The sequence below is a fragment of the Lontra canadensis genome, unplaced genomic scaffold (genome assembly GCF_010015895.1).
Source record: "Lontra canadensis isolate GAN:19392208 unplaced genomic scaffold, GSC_riverotter_1.0 scaffold88, whole genome shotgun sequence".
Classification (NCBI taxonomy): domain Eukaryota; kingdom Metazoa; phylum Chordata; class Mammalia; order Carnivora; family Mustelidae; genus Lontra; species Lontra canadensis.
The window spans coordinates 143,789-163,993 of record NW_022631082.1 but is presented as its reverse complement, the minus strand read 5'-3'; the positions used below and the strand labels follow the sequence as shown (position 1 = coordinate 163,993).

Sequence of the window (20,205 nt, the reverse complement as noted above, 5' to 3'; positions counted from 1 at the left end):
CGCATCGGGCTCTCTGCTCAGCAGGGAGCCTGCTTCCCTTCCTCTCTCTCTGCCTGCCTCTCTGCCTACTTGTGATCTCTCTCTGTCAAATAAATAAAAATCTTAAAAAAAAAAGATTTTATTTATTTGAGACAGCGAGAGACAGAGGGACAGAGAGACAGAGAGCAGGAGCAGGGGAGAGGAGCAAGAGAGAGAAGCAGACACTCCGCTGAGTGGGGAGCTGGGCATGGGACTCGATGCCAGGACCCTGGGATCATGACCTGAGCTGCAGGCAGACGCTTAATAACTGAGCCCCCCAGGCACCCCTGAGTTCTTAATTTCTTGTCATTGCTGTTCATGGACGTTTAAGGGCTAACAGCCAGGGGTGCCCCCGTGGGGACCCAAGCAGACGGAAAGCAGACGTTCGCCCCTGGGCAGCAGGGGTCTACGTGTGTGTGTGGCTGTGGCGTCCCCGGGTGGCAGACACGCGTGCATGTGGACCCATGTGTTGGAATTCTTCTATATTTTGCGCTCACTGGAACCAGACCCTGTTCTGAGCGCTGAATTCCCATCGCCTCAAGTCTCAACTCAGATAAGCCCTGACAACACGCCCATTTTATAGAAGGAGAAACTGAGGGTCAGAGAGGACAGCAGCCCAAATGCTCATGTCTCGGGGCTAACCCCAGCGAAGGGACCCTCAGACTCATTTCGTTCCATCCCATGACTTTCTGGAGCTATGGGGATGACTCCCGTTTTGCAGAGGGGAGACTGGGGCCCACTCGCTCGGCACGCAGAAGGCCCGCGTGACGGGTGCCTGGTGGAGTGGTCGGAAGAGCGTGCAACTCTTGATCTCAGGATTTTGAGTTGGACCCCCATGTTAAGGGTAGAAGTGACTTAAAAATAATTATTTTTTTTTAAAGAAAAGAAAGAAAAAACAGTGCCAGAGGGAGGATTTCCCACGAGTCTATGAACCATGGTGCTACCTGCCTCCCTGGAGTGGTCTGCAGGGTCCTGGGGAAGGTCGCGGGGTGGGGTGGGTACACACGTGGGACCGAGAACGAGGCCGACTGGAGTTGGAACCTCGCCTCTGTTAGTTCCTAGCTGTGTGACCTTACGGAGGCGTCTTGCCCTCTCTGAGCCGCTGGGCCTCCTCAACTGCAACCATGGGCTCCTGGGGCTGTTCTGGGGATTAAATCAGATAACTCGTTGTCTTAGTTTGCCGGCCAGCGTAACCCAGGCTGGGTGGTTTAAACAACCAGCATCTGTTTCTTCTTGGATCTGGAGGTCAAGGAGCCCTGAGGGCCGTTGCCTTTTCACTTTGTGCTCACATGGAGGGGTCCCTCATCCCCTTCCCAGGGCGCTAATCGCCACCGGTCCCCAGCCCCATGCCCTCATCTGACCCTCGGCACCTCTCAAAGGCCTGACCTCCAAGTACCAGCCCCCTGGGGGCAGGGCTTCCACACAAGCCCATGGTGGCGGACACAATTCCTGATACAGCGCGTGTACGGCTGACCACGTTCCATAGGCATCCCAGGCTGGTGGGACTAGCACGGTAACTGAGGTTCAGATCCTGGCTCTTCCATTCACCAGGCATGTGCTCTGCGGCCCGTGGCTCAAATTCTCTGGGCCTCTGGGTCTCGGTTTCCTCAGCTGCAGAATGGGAGACAAGAATGCCCACCTCGAGCACTTGGAACAACACTGTCGGCACTTACGTGGGCACTTACGATGGAGGGGGTGTTCATGGCACTGGGGCGGGCGGGGGGCATCTGGGCACCGGGGAGCCAGGAGTGGGGCACTGGGTCCTGCGGGAGAAGCTTCTCATCCACTAGATAGCTGAGAAAGACTGCCCAGAGAGGGACAGACCCTTATCCAGAGCCACACAGCCCACCAGTCACAAAGCTTCTGGTGGCCCTTGCCCGTGGTGTCTTTGGGGAGGCAGCAAGGCCCTTTGGAGGGCAGGGCAGGTGGGCAGCCACGCCTCCTGCTCCCTGTAGTCCCCGCATGTCCCCACAGGTCCCCAGAGACCAGACCCCTGGCAGCAGCCTCCTAATCGCTGTGCCTAATTACAGCACAGCCCCAGGGAAATGCCGGGAACACCTTTTAAAGGTTCTTAAGCACCCCAAGAGCAGCATCCGGCCCTGCCAACGCCTGGCTCCCGAGGGTGCCCCCAGAAGCTCCAGGGAAAGGGGGAGGCACAAAAACAAAGCCCAGTCATTGTCAGGGGCAGCCGGGCTGGTGACAGCTGCCCTAGAGGCTTGGATGTCCCCCCACCACCCCTAACCAGGTGGGGTGGCCCCCAGCTGGGCCACACTCTCCCTGAGCCTCCTCTACTGCCCTCATGTGCAAAACGGGTTACTAGTGAGTGAATTAACACACGGAGGGGAAGTTGAGAGCGGCTCCAGGAACGCAGGAGACCCAGGCCCCCTTATCATTATGACTGTTGTCTGTCTGTCCCTGCCTGCCACCCTGCCTCTTGCCAGCCCTGTCAGGGCCTCCCAGCACCACGCTGAATCTCCATGACCGTGGCCCCTTCCCTGTACCCTGTGCTCCCCCCGGCCCCCCCAGCAACCAGCTCCCCTCTGCTCTCTGGGCGCTCTTCCTGCTGGCCCAACAGGTCCACTAGGCAGTCCCCGGGGCTCATGAGAATTTAGGGGCCTGTGAAAACGTTTTCATTTCCTCCAGAATCTGAGGAAATACACGGTTGCTTCTGTGTATATACCAATGCTGTCATAAAACACCACCTTTAATGTATTTTGTGGGGGAAGGGACCCGCGGAAGTCCTGATGACCCCGCTCCCTGCGTCATGCTCTCCTGGAAGCAGCCAGAGGGAGGTTTCGAAAGCCAAAGGGACCATGTTGCCCTCTCATGACACCTGAAAACCTTCTGTGGCTCCCCAGCAGCCTCCAAATGAATGCAGTGTCCAAGCTCCTGAGTGGCCTGTCCCCTCCTCTCCTCCCAACGCCATCTCCTCCTCTCTCTGGCCCCTGCCCACTCCCCTCCAGCTCCTCCTGCTGCCCCTGGGCCTTGGCACAAGCTGTCTCTTCCAACCAATCACTTGTCACCTATGTAACCCCCACATCCTTCATTTTGGGGGAAGCACTCCCCACCAACCTCCAGCCCACAGCCAAGGTCAGTTCCATTGTTATAAACTCTCCTGGAAAGAAGCCCCCCCCCACCCCGCCACGGCCTCCTTCTCTCAGTTTGCCATTTGGCTCTCACTAGAGCAGCAAGGACCCCCACCCCAGTGCTACTGACACCTGGCAGGATCCCTCTCTGAGGCTCACACCAGGCTGCGGGAGGGCCGAACAGCGTCTCGGGCCCCACCCCTCGTCATGCCAGGAGCCCTGACCAGGGTGACAACCACAGAGGTCTCCAGATGTTGCCCAAACGTGTCCTGCAGGCAGAACCCCCTGGGGACTGAGTTTTCCACCTACCTCATCGGCCACAGGCACCTTGATCATGAACTCTCCAGGCTCCGAATGGTGAGAAATCAGTTTACGGTTGATGAGCAGGCCGGCCGCGGCACTCGGTTATGGCAGGGCTGACCGAGACTCAGCCTGCTTTGCTGCGAGGCCTCATCCTGAGGAAGATGATCTTCTATCGATCAAGATTCACTGAGCACCTACTGTGTGACAGGCTCTGTGCGGGGAATGAAAAAGCTTCAACCCCCACCTTGGGGAGCTGACTTTCTGGAGGAGACAGTAAACACATATAGGAAAATGTCAAGACAGAGCTAGCTGTTCCTGTCAAGAAAAATAGAGACAGGGGACTGAATGCAAGTCAGGCTATTTTAGGGAGGCTCACGGCAGGCTGTGTGAGGAGGTGTGGGTGCGCCAGGTGATCTCAAGAGGAACAGCCTCCCAGACAGCAGGTACAGCTGGTGCAAAGGCCCTGGGGCAAGACTGTACCTGGTGGGTTGGAGGAACAGCGAAGGGATCCAAGTGGCTGGAACAGAGTGAGTGAGGTGGAGAGAGGCAGGAGGGGAAGGCAGGGAGGGGACGGGCCATGTACTGAGGGGCCTTGGGGACTACGGGGAGATCTTTGGGTCTCACTGCAGGTACATCAGGGTACTCTCTTCGGCAGCATACACACTAACACCAGACTGATACAGGGGAGATCAGCAGGGCCCCTGAACAGGAACGTCACGCAGATGCATGAAATGTTCCACATTTTAAAAAATTTAAGTCAAAAAAAAATTTAAGCCCAAAATTATAGGTTTCTTAACCTTTTCACTTAACGGCCCATTGTGATACATGGTATAAAGAAACGGACGGAATAAATATTCATTTAGTTTTCCCTCCATGAGAATCTCACGGCAAAATCAGTTATTTGGTCAAAAGGAAAGAAAGTAATGAAACCTATGAGGGGATCCCGGGAGGGACACCACCTCGTCTCTGTGTTCCAAACTCTCCCTCTGAGCCTTGTCCCCCTGCCGGAGAAGGGGTGAGACCACAGAAGGGAGGGAAGGAGTCATCCTGGGGCTGTGCAGTGGGACTGCAGTGATCAGTGGGAGCTCACTCTTCCTAAGACAGACAGCCGAGGGACAGACAGACGGCCAGTGGGTAATAGATAATATGGTAAGTGGCCGGTGGCCGGAGAGATGGTCCCTAACCACATGATGGATAACAGATAAAATCAAACGATGATTGACAGATTGACAGGTAGGTCGTAGATGGAGGCGAATGGGAGTGTGTGGACCCGTTAACTCCCCTTTGCTCCCTGGAGAGGTCCGGGAACAGCAAATCCCCGAAGTCTGAGATCACCCGGCTCCCCGTTCTTGGTTCTCGGTTTCCGAATACCGTTCTCCAACGAAGGGAAGTAGGCTCTTGGAGAGAGGGCCCAGACCAGGAGCAGAGCGGGAGCGACAAGCTGGGCTCAGAGAGTGGACCACAGATCCAATGACCCAGGGGGGACGGAGTCGGGGACAACTTGATTCTCAGTGTATTTGTGAAGCTGGACCCACTGGGGTCCAGGGGGTCGCTCATGGATCTGAACAGTTTACCTGCTTTTGGTACTTAATTAGCGTTAAAGGGGCACCTGGGTGGCTTAGTCAGTGAAGCCTCTGCCTTCGGCTCAGGTCATGATCTCAGGGTCCTGGGATCGAGTCCTGCATCGGGGTCTCTGCTCAGCGGGGAGCCTGCTTCCTCCTCTCTCTCTGCTGCTCCCCACTCTCTCTCTGCCAAATAACTAACTAAATAAAATCTTTTAAAAAAATAAATAAGATTTTGAAATTTTGTTCATCATGGACATATCTTCATTAACTTTGATTTGTTCAGATACTGCCAGACGCAAGTAAAAACCACAATGAGATACCACTCTACACCCACTAAAATGGTTATTGTATTTTTTTTTTTTTTAAGAGGACAACAGGGGCACCTCAGTGGGTTAAGCCTCTGCCTTCAGCTCAGGTCATGATCTCAGTGTCCTGGGATCAAGCCCCGCATCGGGCTCTCTGCTCAGCAGGGAGGCTGCTTCCCCCCATCTCTCTGCCTGCCTCTCTGCCTACTTGTGATCTGTCTGTCAAATAAATGAATAAAAACCTTTAGAAAAATTTAAAAAATTAAAATAAAAGAGGACAACGGGGCACCTGGGTGGCTCAGTTGGTCAAGCATCTGCCTTTCGCTGAAATCATGATCCCAGGGTCCTGGGACTGAGTCACGCATTGGGCTCCCTGCTCAGTGGGAAGCCTGCTTCTCCCTCTCCCACTCCCCCTGCTTGTGGTTTCTCTCTCTCTCTCTCTCACAAATAAGTAAATAAAATATTTATTTTAGGGACACCTGGGTGGCTCAGTTGGTTAAGTGGCTTCCTTCTGCTCGGGTCTTGATCCCAGCGTCCTGGGATCGAGTCCCACATCAGGCTCCTTGCTCAGCGGGGAGCCTGTTTCTTCCTCCGCCTCTGCCTGCCACTCTGTCTGCCTGTGCTCACTCTCTCTGACAAATAAATAAATAAAATCTTTTTTTAAAGGTATATGTTTAAAATATATATATTTATTTTATTTTTTATATATTATTTATATATTAATATATATACCCTAATATATGTTAAATATATATTTTTAAAATATTTATATATATATTTTTTAAATGAAAATAAAACATGTGGCACCTGGGTGGCTCACTTGGTTAAGCGACTGCCTTCTGCTCAGGTCGTGATTTCAGGGTCCTGGGATCTAGCCCAGCATCGGGCTCCCTGCTCAGCGGGGACCCTGCTTCTCCCTCTCTCTGCTGCTCCCCCTGCTTGTACTCTCTTACTCTCTCTGTCAAATAAATAAATAAATAAACCATTTTTTAAAAATAAAAATAAAGAGGACAACAGCAAGTGTTGGCAAAGATGTGGAGAAATCTAACCCTGCCTGCCAGCCTGGGGGGCGGGGTAGGGCGGGAGATGGGCCACCCTGCGGGAAACAGGTGAGCCAGTCCTCAGTATTGAAAGCAGAATTACCATGGCGACCCAACAATCCCACTTCTGCATGTATAGCCAAGAGAAATGAAATGATTCATCCCCATAAAGACAGAAACAAACAGCCACAGGATTCACAGGACCCCAAAGTGGGAACGGCCCCAGTGTCCGTCAGCTGGTGGACGGACAAGCACGGCCTGTGCACCCACACGGAGGAGGTCTCTCCGCCAGGAGCAGGGGGAATGGGAGACGCGCAGGGAGGGAAGCAGACACAGGAGGCCACACGGGGTGTGAGTCCACGTGTGTGACACGTCCAGACCAGGCTCCTCCACGGACAGGAAGGGGGCTTGTGGGGGCTGGGGGCTGGGGAGGGGATGGCTGATGGGGATGGGGCTTCTTTTTGGGGTGATGGAATGTTCTGGAACTAGGTAGAGATGATCATTGCACAACATGGCGAATGGATTAAATGTCTCTAATGGTGAATTTTCTGGGTATTTTACCACAATCAAGAAAAATAGATTGCCCTAAAATAGTGTGTCTCATGGATGGAGATTTTTGGTGGCCCCTTAAACTTTATGCCTGAAGGAAGTTCCTCTCCAGGAAGGGCACTTACCCTAGTCCCAGCCCTGCCAGAATTAAGTCAGGAAGTCGCAATGAGGCCTCACAGAAGGAATTGGCCAAAACACATTTGGGGATGCCTATTGGAACAAAGGAAGTAGCCCACGCAAAGGCCCTGGGGCAGGACCAGGCCTGGCGTGTTGGAGGCACAGCAAGGAGGCCCGGCTAGAGCAGAGTGAGTGAGGGAGAAAGAAGAGGAGAGGAAGATAGGGAGAGGATGGCCCAGTTTAAGCAGGGTCCTGGGGGCTTCGGGGAGAATTTGGGCTTTTATCCCAGGGAGGTTGGAGTCCTGGAGGGCTGCAGGCAGAGGACAGACAGGACTTGAGTCAAGTTTTTAAAACCTATTAGCTCTGCAGGGGGAGAGATTTTCTTCCTCCCTAGTCAGCGCCCTAAACCTCCACTTAGAACCCTACTGGGTACCCGGAAGGTGCAGCAGATACTTAGGGAGGGAGGGAAGGAGGAAGAGCTCCATGTGGGCGTGGGTAGGGAGGGTGAAACATGGGGTGGGCAACTCACACCGCCCCCAGCCACCAAGCCAGGCTGCGGCAGGCCGGAGGCTCAAACCCTGAGCCGGACAGCTGAGGCCCCTGCCCCACCAGGCCCACGAGAAGGAGGTCCCCAGCCGAGCCGCCGGTGGCCACCTGTTTCCTCCCCAGCCTGTGATTAATGGCGCTGCAGTCCATCCATCACGCACCAGCCAGTGCCTGGCTCTGCCCCGGAGCCTGTGGGGCCCAGCGCTCATTTGTAAGCAGGCTGCAAGCCTGGTCTCAGACGGCTGGATCCATGAGACAGATCCCCGCCCCGCCTTGCTCCCAGATACGGCCCTGGCAGCAGGATGCAGGCCCTGAGTCAGGGGTGGCGGGAGCCGAGGGGCATGCTGCCTGACACAGTAAGGTCCTCGGAAGCCCCAAACCCCCCATATTAATTATCTAGTCAAGACTGTTCCATCCTGGGCCGCGGCACTCTCCCTGCCTTGCGCTCACCCACCGCACCTCCCCGCAGTGGCCCAGCCGGGCCTAGCCCCTCTCCTGAACCCTAGTGTGGGCGCCCCACCCCATCTCCCAGCCTCCTGCCTTGCCTTCCTCCATTCTGGCAACCAGCAGTGCCTTTTGCCTGGCAGACCCTCGGTGCTGCTCTAAGCCAGGGCTTCTCAGCTGGGGGTGAGTTGGCGCCCAGGGACACTCAGCGACGTCTGCACACGCTTCTGCTTGTCAAGACTGGGCTCCGTGCCAGGAGTGGGGGGGGGCTGCTGGGGATGCGGCTCAACACCCCAAGTGCCCAGGATGGGTCCTCACAGAGAAAGAGCCGGGCCAGAATGCCAGATGTGCAGAGGCTGACTGAGACACTCTGCTCTAAAACCTTCCATGGCTCCCTAGTTCCCTCCACTCAAAAAGCCAACGTCTCAGTCCAGAATGCAGGGTCCTGCTTCCTCAAGCCGCCTGGCCCTCTCCGACATACCCCACTATGCCCTGGCTTCATGCCCTACCTGGAGGAGCTGCGTCACACAGGGATAAAGACCCAAGGACCTGACTTTTATTTTTTTTAAGATTTTATTTATTTATTTGACATAGAGAGAGTACAAGCAGGAGGAGCAGCAGAGGCAGAGGAAGAAGCAGACCCCCCCTTGCTGAGCAGGGAGCCTGATGTGGGACTCGACCCCAGGACCCTGGGATCATGACCTGAGCCGAAGGCAGCTGCCCAACTGACTGAGCCATCCTGGCACCCGACGTGACTTTTACATCCTGGCCCTCTCACCTTCCAGCTGGGTGATTTTGGCCAGGTCTTTACCTTGTGGTGCCTTCCTTTCCCCGTCTTTCCAATGGTCCAAATACCTAAGGTTAAAATCCTTACAGCAGAGCCTGGGATGTAGTGAAGTCATGTGAGGTTGATTGGTTGAATCCTACTCATGGTCCGGGACACAATTCTGGGCCTTGTCTGCCTGCAGAAAGGCCCAGCCCTGACCCCACATTAGGCAGGGCGGGGGGTGGGGGCAGTCTCTTGTGTCCAGCTCCGCCACTGCCAGCCAAGCCTGGGGTCTGAGAAAATGGGAGTGTTTGGTCCCCAAATGGCTAAATACTACATCAGGCTCAGACACAGGCTGAAAAAGGGTGTCCCAGGAGAAAGGGTATGTGGCATGGGGCTCATGCTGTCCCACAGAACCTGAACTCTGTTTAATGCTGTTGCCAACATCTCGAAATTCCTAAATTCCTAATAACTTTCCAACAGGAGACCCTGCATTTTCATTTTGCCTTGCTCCAAAATTTGATAGCCCATCTGCTTCAGGAACTCTGTCTGGTACAATTTGCGGGGCCTGCGTGTTCCAGAACCAAATAGAAATACTGAAGAACTTTCCAAAAAGGTTTTCCTTTTTTTTCTTATGGCATCGGGATGAGGGGGACCCACATTTTCCTTCTTATCTCTGGCCCCATCAGATGCCATCTTAACACACTGATATTCTGCTTATAGTGATTTTTTATTTTTTGTAGGAATTTTTTTTTTAAGATTTTTATTTATTTATTTGACAGACAGATCACAGGTAGGCAGAGAGGCAGGCGGAGAGAGAGAGAGAGAGAGAGGAGGAAGCAGGCTCCCCACTGAGCAGAGAGCCCGATGCGGGGCTCGATCCCAGGATCCTGGGATCATGACCTGAGCCGAAGGCAGAGGCTTTAAACCACTGAGCCACCCAGGTGCCCCTTTTGTAGGAATTTTTATTTTAAAAAACATCCAAGTAGCATTTATCTGGAAGGGTTTTGTTTTGGGGGGGCGGGGGGATAGGAGGAACCTTAAATTTTGCTTATTCATCTCATTCCTGTGCGGCCTTTCGTCTGCCCAGGAAAGGTGTCTGGGGTCCTAACGCTCTGTTTCACAGTTCAGGAAAACCCAAGGCCCAAAGAAGTCATACACATGGGTGGGAGGGTAGGCACGCGGCGGAACTGATACTGATGGCGATGGTGGTGGTAATTAAGAGATTGCCTTTAGCCTTTGCCGGGTCAACTGCACATTCCTTCACCAGCTTCTTTGGGGCCTGTGTTCCACATGGCAGCAAGACAGATCCTATCAAAATCCCGGTTGGCCGGCCCTGTCCAGGGCTTCCGCTTCCCTGCCTCTCTTGGAGTAAAAGCCCAAGTTTCCCCCCACTCCCCAAAGCCCTGCATCATTGCTCATGCCCCTGGCACCAGACACAGAATTCGCTGGGCCCGATGGAGGACAAAATCGCCAGACCCCTTGTTCAAAAACTAAGGAATTTCCAGCCCACAAGAGCAGGTCATGAACCCAAGCACAGGCCCTTCTGAGTGCAGGCCCCCTGGGCCAAGGCATGAAGCTGCTGGCCCTGGCTCCCCAAGCTGCCTCAGGGCCCTTGCACTTGCTATCCCTGCCTCCTTGACTAAGCCTCCCCTGCCCCCACCCCTGGCGGGGCTCTCTCTCACCTTCAGGTCCAGGAGGCCTCTTGGCCTCTTGACCTCTGCGCTGCCTCATTTGCCCCAGAGCTGTTACCACCCGCTAACCTGCCAGGGATTTTGGGCTGTGCATTTGTGTGTCTCCTGTCATCTCGGCCCCGGGGGGCTGGGACTTTATACCCCCCACCCCCATGCCACCCCCAGGTCTCGGAGCAGGGCCTGGCACACAGTAGGCGTTCAATCCATGCGTGTCGAAGGGCCGGCGCCCACGAGGTCGGCGGGGTTACCGCGGCCTTTCTGCAGGAGAGGAAACCGAGGCTCGGAGAGAAAACATCCAGCGAGCCAAGGTTACAGAGCATGTCCCTGGCACACGTCCAGGTCGCGCCATGACTGAGTCGGCGGTTTCGATGGGGGCGGCGGGGCCCTTTCTCTGCCGGATGGGGAAACCGAGGCCCGGCGGCGGCCCGGGCCCACCCCGCCGGGAGGGGCCGCGGCCCCGGGGCGGGGCGCGCCGTGCCCAAGGTCACCGCGCCGGCCGGCGGGGGAGGCGGGCTGGGTGGGGATCCGCAGGCCTCCCCGGGCGCGCGCCCCCCTCGGCGGCGCGCACGGGGCCCGGGAAGCAGCAGCGGCGGCGGCGGCGGCGGCGGCGGCGGCAGCAGGTGGAGCCGGAGCCTCCGCGCAGCCGAGGCCGCGGCCACTGCCGGCGTCGCCGCCATTAGACAATAGGAGCGGCGGCCGGGCGTGCGGGGAGGCGGGCGGCGGGGAGGGGCGGGGAGGGGCGCCGGGCGCGCAGGAAGCGGGGCCCGGGGCGCGCCGGGGCCGGGCGCGCGGGGAGGGGGCGCAGGAAGCGGGCGAGGCCGGGCGCGGGAGGCGGCGGCGGCGGCCCCGGGAGCTGCCGATCGGCGCCGGGACAAAGGCGCGGCCGCCCGGCGCCCCGAGCCTCCCGAGCCGGGGCGCACAGCCGGGGCGCAACCCGCGCCCCCCGCCGCGACTGACATGATGTTTCCACAAAGCAGGCATTCGGTAAGCGGGGCCCGCCGGCCCGGCGCCCCCACCCTCCCCACCCCCAGGTCCGGGCCCGGCATCCTCCTTAGGTCCCAGCCTGGCACCCCCAGTTCTCGTGCGGGCCATTCCTCCCCGCCCCCCGCCCGGGTCCGGGCCCCGCGCACCTCCCCCAGGTCGGCGCCTGGCACCCCAGTTCCCAGCCGGGCCATTCCCCCCCCACACCCGCCGGCTCCCTACTCGGCGCCTCCCCCAACTCCTGGGCCGGGTCCCCTCCAGCTCCCGGCCCAGCGCTACTCCCCCGCCCCCACCACCCGGGCTCTCCCCCACCGTCGCCCGGTAGGTCCCGGTCCCTCTCCCAGCTCGCGACCCGGATTCGCCCCGTAGATCCCAGGCCCGGTCCCTTCCAGCTCCGGGCCCGGATTCCCCCTCCCCCAGCCCCTGGGGCATGCTTACCCCCCCAACCCAGCCAGGCCGGGCCTCGGGCGGCCTTGGCCTCGGGCCTGGGGCACCCGGGGAGCCCCACCGGGCACCTCGAGCACCGCAGCTGGTTTTGGGGCCTGGGAGTGGGGGGAGATCCGAGGCGCACCCCTCCCGGAAGAGCGCGGCCGGGAAGAAGGGTGCTGGGAATCGGGTGGAGGCCCCCCGGGTAATTTGGGGCGCTGGGAGAGGATCATTCCCCAAAGCGACTTTGCGGGGAGGCCTTGCGCCCCCACCAACTTGGGGAGGGGGACTCTAGGACGCCTTCTCCCCCCTCGTAGAGGCACTTGGGGTTCTCGGATGTGCACCCCCCCCGCGCTTTGGAGGGGCGGTAGAGGGCGCACGCTGCCCCCCACCAAGGGCGGACCTTAAAACGCACCCCCACAGCCTGGGGGTGGCGGGGAACGAGGCGGCTCCGGGCGCACCCACCCCCTCGCCTTCCCCCGGGAGAGGCGGGGGCAGGAAGCGAGGGCGGGGTCCGCGCCAGGGGCTGTAAACACGGGCCCGGGAAGTGGGGCGAGGGGGGGGGCCCGCGCTGCAGCTGCGCCGACTGGCCGCTGCCTTGGGGGTCGCCCCGCCCCGCCTGGCCCTGACCGGGGTCGCTCCCCCGCCCCGCAGGGCTCGTCTCACCTACCCCAGCAACTCAAATTCACCACCTCGGACTCCTGCGACCGCATCAAAGACGAGTTTCAGCTGCTGCAGGCTCAGTACCACAGGTGAGCAGGGGCCCAGAGATCCCCCAGGGGGGATGGTGGATGGCCCCCCCCAGGCCTGGAGGGAAGGTTGTGGCTACAGCTACATACTCATATTTGAAAAAAATGTAGGTAGAGAGGGTTCTATTATGTGGTAGGCCCTGTCGTGAGCTCGTTCTAATATTAAACTCGCATAGACCTTAAGACAGCCCATTTTACAGGTAAGAACACTGAGGCGCAAAAAGTTACAATTATTTGCCCAGAGACTCAACTATCTGTGTGGCTTCAGAGTTCCTCTCCCCAGCACCCCCCAGTCCCCCTTGGTTAAAAGACCTCCCAAGAAGTTGGGGAATGGATGAACCTTTGTCGCCCCACCCGGAAAAGAAAACACTCTGTAGCCTGTTAAAATCTTTCTGCTTAGTTTTGGAGAAGGAGTTCCTGGCATCCTAACAGATTCTCAAAGGCGGCTCTTCCTCCAGAATTTAAGGTTCTAGCATTGTAAAGGTCTTGACAAGTGCTGGAGCTAAGGGGAAGGACCTGGTATTATTTTCATCTCACGGTTAAAGAAATTTAAGCCCAGAGAGGTTAGAGATTTTCTGGGGCTGCACAGCAGAGAAGTGGCAGACTCAGGTTTGCAGCCGATCTCTGGGTTGAAGAATGCAGATTCTCAAGGCTCTGTTACAGAGTCGGGGGGCTGTGCCTGGGAATCAGAAGGGCAGTCACAAATCCCCACCGGGCCTTGGGCCCTCTCGGGACCTCAGTTTGCCAACAGCAAAGTGTTCCAAGAAGGATCCTGGGTTTTCTCCAGAGAAGAAAGAGAAATAACAAGATACAGATTTATAGATAAATTTTCAAAAATCCCACCTTTTGGGGGGTACTGGCTGTGCTCCCCATGCGCTAAATACTGAACCGACATCAGTCTTCCTCGTTGTCCTGTTAGTGTGCCTGTTCTTCAGACAGGGAAACTGAGGCACGGGCAGTTGAAAGGCAGGCCCCGTGAACTTTGTTCTGGTCCCCTGGTTGGTTAGGGACTTGGCTTGGCAAACTTGGCTCTTCTGAGCCCCTCAAGGGGATCCTTCCCTCCCAACCTGGCCCAAGGCCCATCTCAGTGAGCGCTGGTGCTGGTCCAGTCCCATAGCTCCAGGTCAGAGTGCGGTCGTGTGCTGGGTGACTTTGGGGAAGCCAGACACCCTCTCTGAAGTTTGGGGTCTCCATCCACTGACCCTGGGTTTCTCTCTGTACAGTGAGGGGTCCTGCCACATTGGGGGCACACCCAAGATTTGCCAGACCCTCAAGAAGAGCCAGAAATTCAGAGTTTGGGCTGAAAGTGCCTGATTGGGTTGGTTGGTTTTTTGTTTTGTTTTGTTTTGTTTTTTTGCTAATGGTGTCAACAAATAGCATTTTTTATTTTATTTATTTATTTTTTAAAATTTTATTTATTTATTTGACAGATAGAGATCACAAGTAGGCAGAGAGGCAGGCAGAAAGGCAGAAGCAGGCTCCCTGCCGAGCAGAGAGCCCGATGCGATGTGGGCTCTATCCCAGGACTCTGGGATCATGACCTGAGCCGAAGGCAGAGGCTTTAACCCACTGAGCCACCCAGGCGCCCCAACAAATAGCGTTATTTAAAGAAAATGAGAGAAAACAAACTCATGGTGGGGTGGTCCACAGCAACACAAACTATGGCTCATCTCTGACTCTGGGCGTACAAGTCACAGCTTGGTGGAGTGAAGGGCCAGGCCCCTAGGAGGACTTTAAGACCAAGCATTTATTGGGTGCTTACTGTATACCAGGCATTGTTCCAGAAGATTTTCTTGTCTTTTTTTTTTTGTTGGTTTTTTTTTTAATATTTTATTATTTGACAGAGACAGGGAGAGTGGGGGTTCCTGCTGAGCAGGGAGCCCAACAAGGGGCTTGATCCCAGTACCCTGGAATCATGACCTAAGCCAGAGGCAGAGGCTTAACAACTGATCTGCCCAGGCATCCCCAGATTTTCTTGTCTTAATCCATTTCCTTCTCACCACCCGACCCTAGGAGGTTGATACTTGGTGATGCAGAGACCAAGGCCCAGAGAGGTAGAGGGTTTTGCTTAGAGCCACACAGCATCAAGGGGTCCGGGCTGACCTTTGAATCCAGTGCACCTGGCTTGAGTCCGTGCTGTCAGCTTTCTAGGTCTTTCTCTACCCTTCTCCTTGGGGACACGGGTTGGTAGGCTTTGAGAAATGGCCTAAGTTCATCCCTGCCTGAGAGAGGCCTGCGGCTCCCAACAGTGGGAACTTTTACCCCCTAGTGCAATCAAGGCTTACGAGACGGACCAGACCCCCCCTGGAGATTTCTTGGTGACTCCTACCCAAGAGCCCTGCCAGCCAGCCTTCCACCCTCCACCCTCTCCCCACTTCTGTGGTTTCCGTTCCTTCCTCGCTGGCTGGATAGTTTTCCCCAGGGATTGGGACTGTGGCCTCGGAAGCCAGCTTGCTGGCTGTGTGACCTTGAGCTAGTTACTCAGCCTCTCTGGGCATATTGCATCATCAGGAAATAAGGGTGACACCAATATACTGATCTCATCAAGTCTCCGGACAGGGAAGAGTTTTCTTTGAGTCCCTGGCTGACCCGGAGTCCGCCTGTTCTCTCCGATTTCTGTTATTAGGAAGCCTGAGCCGCGCCCCCCAGGCCCCCTGCACCGCCAAAGCTCTGTGCCTCCCCCCTAACCCCCCTCCCCACACAACGGGCCCCTGGTCCCTCTCCCCTTGTTCTTTTTCAGCCTCAAGCTGGAATGTGACAAGCTGGCCAGCGAGAAGTCAGAGATGCAGCGTCATTATGTGATGGTAAGCTGGGCTCCCGTGGGGAGGGGAGGGGAGACCCCTGACCCTCCTCCAACCCTGGCAGCTGCCTGAACCCTGGCCACCTCCTGTGGGATGGACAAGGCTTCGGGGTCTGCTCTCCATTCAGCTGAGCCCCTGGGGCCTGGCCGAGGCCGCCTTGCTGGCCTGGCCGCCGGCCCAGGCAGTGGCCCAGGTGCCAAACCACCGGGTTGCAGCCCGGGCCTGCCAGGTCCCCCGGCTGTCCTTGGCAGCTGAGGAGGCAGCCGCTGTGTAAGCCAAAGCCAGGAACTGACTGGGGGAGCCGGATCCTTCCCTGCCCCCACAGTTCGGGCATCCCAGCCCTTAACCCCTCCTTGCCCGAGCTTCAGAAGGAGGACTCCTGAGGGTTGGGGGGCATCGGGCAGAAAGCTGACATCCTTTGAGGTTGGAGGGAGGGAAGGGGTGACACCCGCATTCTTTGCTTGACATCTGAGACCCTGCCTGTGAGCAATACCAGAATCCCTTGCTGGGATTTCTACCCACCAGGTGGCAGTTCCTACAGCAGAAAGCCCCTTCCTCAGTCCAGCCCAGAGCCCAGCTCTCCCAGGTTTCGGGGGAGGCAGAGCCAGACGCTGACCCTCCTAGCTCTGGAGGGCTGGGGCTGGGACAGAGAGAGCAACCCAGGATGGGGGTGTTCGGTGGGGGGGCAACTGCATGGAGGATGGGGCATTGCAGCTAGGGTCTTGAAGAATGAGTAGGAGCTTGCTGGGCAGAGGAGAAGAAACCATAGAAAGTCCTGGGAATGAACTTGGCTTCCCCTGCCCCACCCCCAGGGATGATGGGGAGCTACGAGGGGCTTTTGAGGAGAGGAGGAGGCAGGGTCAGATCTAGGGCGTTGGGGGGGGGGTGGCTACTGACCCCAGAGCCAGACCCCGCAGGCTTCGTTTATCCTGGTTATTTATATCCAGGAAGGCAAACTTCCCCAGAGTCTGGGGCCACCCGCAGACAAGACACATAAAGATAAAAGATTAGGAGTCCTGGAATGTATGTGTGTTGGAAAGGGGGCTGGATAGTTATTCTAGAAACCAGGGGAACCAGGCCTGGCTGGGGCCCCAAAGCTCCCCACATGCAGCCCCACCAGGTGCCCGAGCTCCTGCTCCAGGTGTGGGGGACTCCCACTTGCCCTCCTGCTCCCTCCACCCAGGCATGTGTGTCTCTGTCCCTCTGTCACACACCCCAGTCTTCGCCCACCCCCATTTCTCTTTCTCTGTCTCTCCACCACGCAGTACTATGAGATGTCCTACGGCTTGAACATTGAGATGCACAAGCAGGTACTCCCTCCCCCCCCCCCCCCCCCCCCCCGCTTCTGCAGGCCCAGACAGGTGGGCCCGGCCCCTTGGCTGTGCCCCAAGTCTAATCAGGCCTCCACACCTGATCCTGTGACCTTCCCAGCCCCTCCCCCTGTTCCTTCTCAGGCCTCCCTGGGAGGTTTCTCCCTAAGGTGGGAGGCCAAGACCTTTCCTACCCGCTTACTCCCCTTTCTGGCAGTGGTGGGGGGGACATGCCAGCCCCCGGATTGCTCCTCTCCCTCTGGCCTTCCTTTGCCCGCCACCTCCCTACCACCCGCAAGCCTACCCTCTTAGCTGTGGGGCTGAGAGCTGGCCTCGGATCCCACCTTGGCTGCTGACCCAGTGCCCGTGGGCTCCAGGTGTTGGTCTGACCCTGGGCTGAGTTGGCCTCCTCCGAGGGAGCACCTCACAGGCCTCCCGGGGCGGGTCTGCACCTGCCCCCGCTGCGGCCCTGGGCTGAGGCCCGTGTGTGTTACAGGCTGAAATCGTCAAGAGGCTGAATGGGATTTGTGCCCAGGTCCTACCCTACCTTTCCCAAGAGGTGAGTGGCGCCCTGGGGCTGCCGGGAGGAGGAGGTAGTTGGACCATGAACTTGCCCCAGGGCCTGTCTCCCCCTTCCACCGCCCCCCCAGCAGCTTCTGGATGCCCAGGGCACACACCTCCACTCTGTGGACCTTCCAGACACAGAAGAATCCCCAGGTTGGAGAAACCCCAGGGGTTCAGGGTGCTGGAGGGAGGGGGCCTCACTCTGCTGCAGAGTTCCCAGCCTGAGTGAGTCATTTCACAGGTAAAAATGTCAGATATGCCCAAGACAGTACTGAGATTTTATTTTCCCCCTTCTGGATTCTGCCTTTTACCCTCCCGAGGTTTGCCTGCCAGGCCCTGTGAGCCACCTTAGGCCAGAAACCAGAGGCCAGGTGTGTGGGGAGGGTGCTCAGCTTGTGTCTGCAGACGGACAGACAGACACATGCAGGTGCAACACAGACCATGGGGACACGTGTGCCCTGGGGAACCACGTGCCGAGCTTTGCTTTGTTTTTTGGGATTTTGAGACTTGGTATGAGGTCCACTCCGCATTCCCCGCTCTGTAATTCCTGCCCTCCGCCAGGTTTCCTGTCTATTATTCATCCTTTCCTCTTTAATCCCTGACTTTATCTTGGCATCCTTGCGGGTGACCTGCATGCCCAGAAGGACACTATGAAAACCCTAGAGAAGGGGGGTTTGGGGGCCCTGAAGACCTAGACTTGTGCTTTCCTTTCATGACAGGGGCTTCCTGGAAGGCAAGGCGAAAAGGGAGATTAGCAGAGTCTGGCATCTGAGGGCAGGAGAGATGGACTCATAGGGAGGGCTGGGGTGTGGGTGGCAGATTGCCTCAGGAGGGACTGTCCTGAACCTAAACTCTTATCCCTATACTGCCAGAATCCACTGGGCCTTCCCCAGCTGTAGTAGGAGAGGAGCTTAGATTAGCAAATCTCAGCACAATCTGTAAGCTCTTAGGATCAAGACTTCCCTGTACAGTTGGCCAGGTTGTGCACTGTACATTTACTTCTTTGCACTTGGTATTGAATAGGTCATGGTCCAGGGTTTCTCTCAGACTCGCACAATGGCGTTTTCTTAAGTATCTGGCACCAGTCCCTCTGAGTCTTCTGTGAATCTGGCTTGGTGAACAGAAGTGGCTGGAGGGAGGGGTTTTCTGGTGGGATGGAAAGCCACAGTGGGGGGGTGCCTTTCCCTGGGCTCTGTGCCTCAAACCCTCAGAGATCAGGGCATATAGCTCCTGGCTCCTCTCTTTACCCCATCCCTCCTCCAGCACCAGCAGCAGGTCTTGGGAGCCATCGAGAGAGCTAAGCAGGTCACCGCTCCTGAGCTGAACTCCATCATCCGGGTATGTTTGCGTCTTGGGCCTTGGGTCTTGGGTCTTGGATGGGCGGCCCAGGCAGCTCATGCTTCCCTCCCATCTGCCCTGCAGCAGCAGCTCCAAGCCCATCAGCTGTCCCAGCTTCAGGCTCTGGCCTTGCCCCTGACCCCACTGCCCGTGGGGCTGCAGCCGCCCTCGCTGCCCGCGGTCAGCGCCGGCACCGGCCTGCTCTCGCTGTCCGCACTGGGCTCCCAGGCCCACCTCTCCAAGGAAGACAAGAATGGGCATGACGGGGACACCCACCAGGAGGATGACGGCGAGAAGTCGGATTAGCGGGCGGCGGGGACAGGGAGGGTGGGGGGACAGAGGGGAGACAGACACGGGAGAGAGAGGAATGTTTAGCGCAAGACAGTGTAGCTCGGGTTCTGCCGAACTTGGTAGTATTTATGGTAGCCACCTGCTGGGGTCCTAGCCCTGCCCGTGCGCCACCCCTAGCTTCGCTCACACCCCCAGCTCCCGGCCTCCCCCACTCCTCTCCTTTCTCCTCTGCGTCCTCCCTCATCCTCCTCCCCTGCAGCCTGAGTGGGCGAATGCCCGCTCATTCCACATAGGAGGCCAGCTGAGGCCTGGAGGCACAAATGGGAGGCCAGGTCAGAAGACGGCAAAGCCTCAAGAAGCCCAACACCCCTGCACAGCCCCGTTCCGCGAACGTGCACCTGACCGCAGGGCCGCCAGGCCCCTCAGGGCACACGCCCCCCAGCCTCCCACCCTGGCACTGCATGCAAACACCACCGCTAGCTGCCCCTTCCCGCCCTGCACCCCACGCCCCTCCCCACTCACTCACCTCCTCCGCTAGTTCCAGAGCCCACGCCCACCTGTCCTCTCCCAGAGAGGGGGCGGAGACAGTGAGCCTAGCCAGGAGCAGGGGTGGGGGTGGCGGGCGGGCGGGCGTCCCAGAATTCCCTTTCTCCCCTCCCTGAATAAAGATGAGGGTACTCAAGTTGTCTTGGTTTTTATTTTATTTTTTTCCCCTTTTTCCAGTATACTAGCTTGTCTTTTAAGAAAAGGGATATTGAAAAAAAGACAGAAAAATGTTTAAAAAAAAAAACAAGCAACACCCACACCTGTGTCTGTATATAGCCTCTTAGACTGTCAGCTTTTGTTGTGTTCAGTCGTTTGATCGCTGCAGAGAGAAGGGGGAATGCTGTATCGAGGGTGGGCTTAGCTGTGCCTTTCAAATAAAGATGTGAGAAGGTTGGTTTGCCTTGTTCCTGCCTCTGTGTTGCGGGCTGCCGCCGCGGTGCCCCCTTCCCAGGGGAGGAGGGGGCTTCCCTCATGTCTGAGCTCCTCCTCACAGGACGGGATAGTGAGATCCTCCTTGCTCCCCGTGGGAGTCCGGCTTGCCAGCGTGGTCTGTCTCTCCAACTTGATGCACAGACCAGAGAGGGTCTCCTGGAAGCTCCAGGTCACACAGCCAGGCCCAGGTGCATGCAGCTGAGCAGAGCTGATCTCTGGTTGCCAGGCCAGAGGGCTTCCAAGTGGCCTCTTTCCTTAGAAGATTTTAACACTGCAGAATCCATCCAGATCTGAGAACACAGACCACCCCCCACCCCCAGCTGAACCTGACCCT

General features: G+C 57.3%; 1 protein-coding gene and 1 non-coding gene across 2 annotated transcripts; both read left to right on the top strand.

Annotated features, from left to right (window-relative positions):
• Positions 1–4,046: 4,046 nt before the first annotated feature.
• Positions 4,047–4,153, top strand: LOC116854221. The gene has a single exon (XR_004380114.1). It is a non-coding gene; the product is annotated as a U6 spliceosomal RNA (small nuclear RNA).
• Positions 4,154–11,265: 7,112 nt separating this feature from the next.
• On the top strand, positions 11,266–19,659 carry TLE5 (TLE family member 5, transcriptional modulator). Its single transcript, XM_032883516.1, has 7 exons — positions 11,266–11,417; positions 12,495–12,592; positions 15,330–15,393; positions 16,656–16,700; positions 17,197–17,259; positions 18,528–18,602; positions 18,687–19,659. The coding sequence occupies exons 1-7, from the start codon at positions 11,391–11,393 to the stop codon at positions 18,906–18,908; spliced, it is 594 nt and encodes a 197-aa protein (XP_032739407.1). The 5' UTR covers positions 11,266–11,390; the 3' UTR covers positions 18,909–19,659.
• The last annotated feature ends 546 nt before the right edge of the window (positions 19,660–20,205 follow it).

What these genes read in the sequence shown, in the direction of transcription:
- TLE5 (XM_032883516.1), top strand. Translation starts at nt 11,391, where the DNA reads ATGATGTTTCCACAAAGCAGGCATTCG. An exon ending in TTCCACAAAGCAGGCATTCG is followed by an intron (nt 11,418 to 12,494) that starts GTAAGCGGGGCC and finishes CCCGCCCCGCAG; the next exon opens with GGCTCGTCTCACCTACCCCA. An exon ending in TACCCTACCTTTCCCAAGAG is followed by an intron (nt 17,260 to 18,527) that starts GTGAGTGGCGCC and finishes TCCCTCCTCCAG; the next exon opens with CACCAGCAGCAGGTCTTGGG.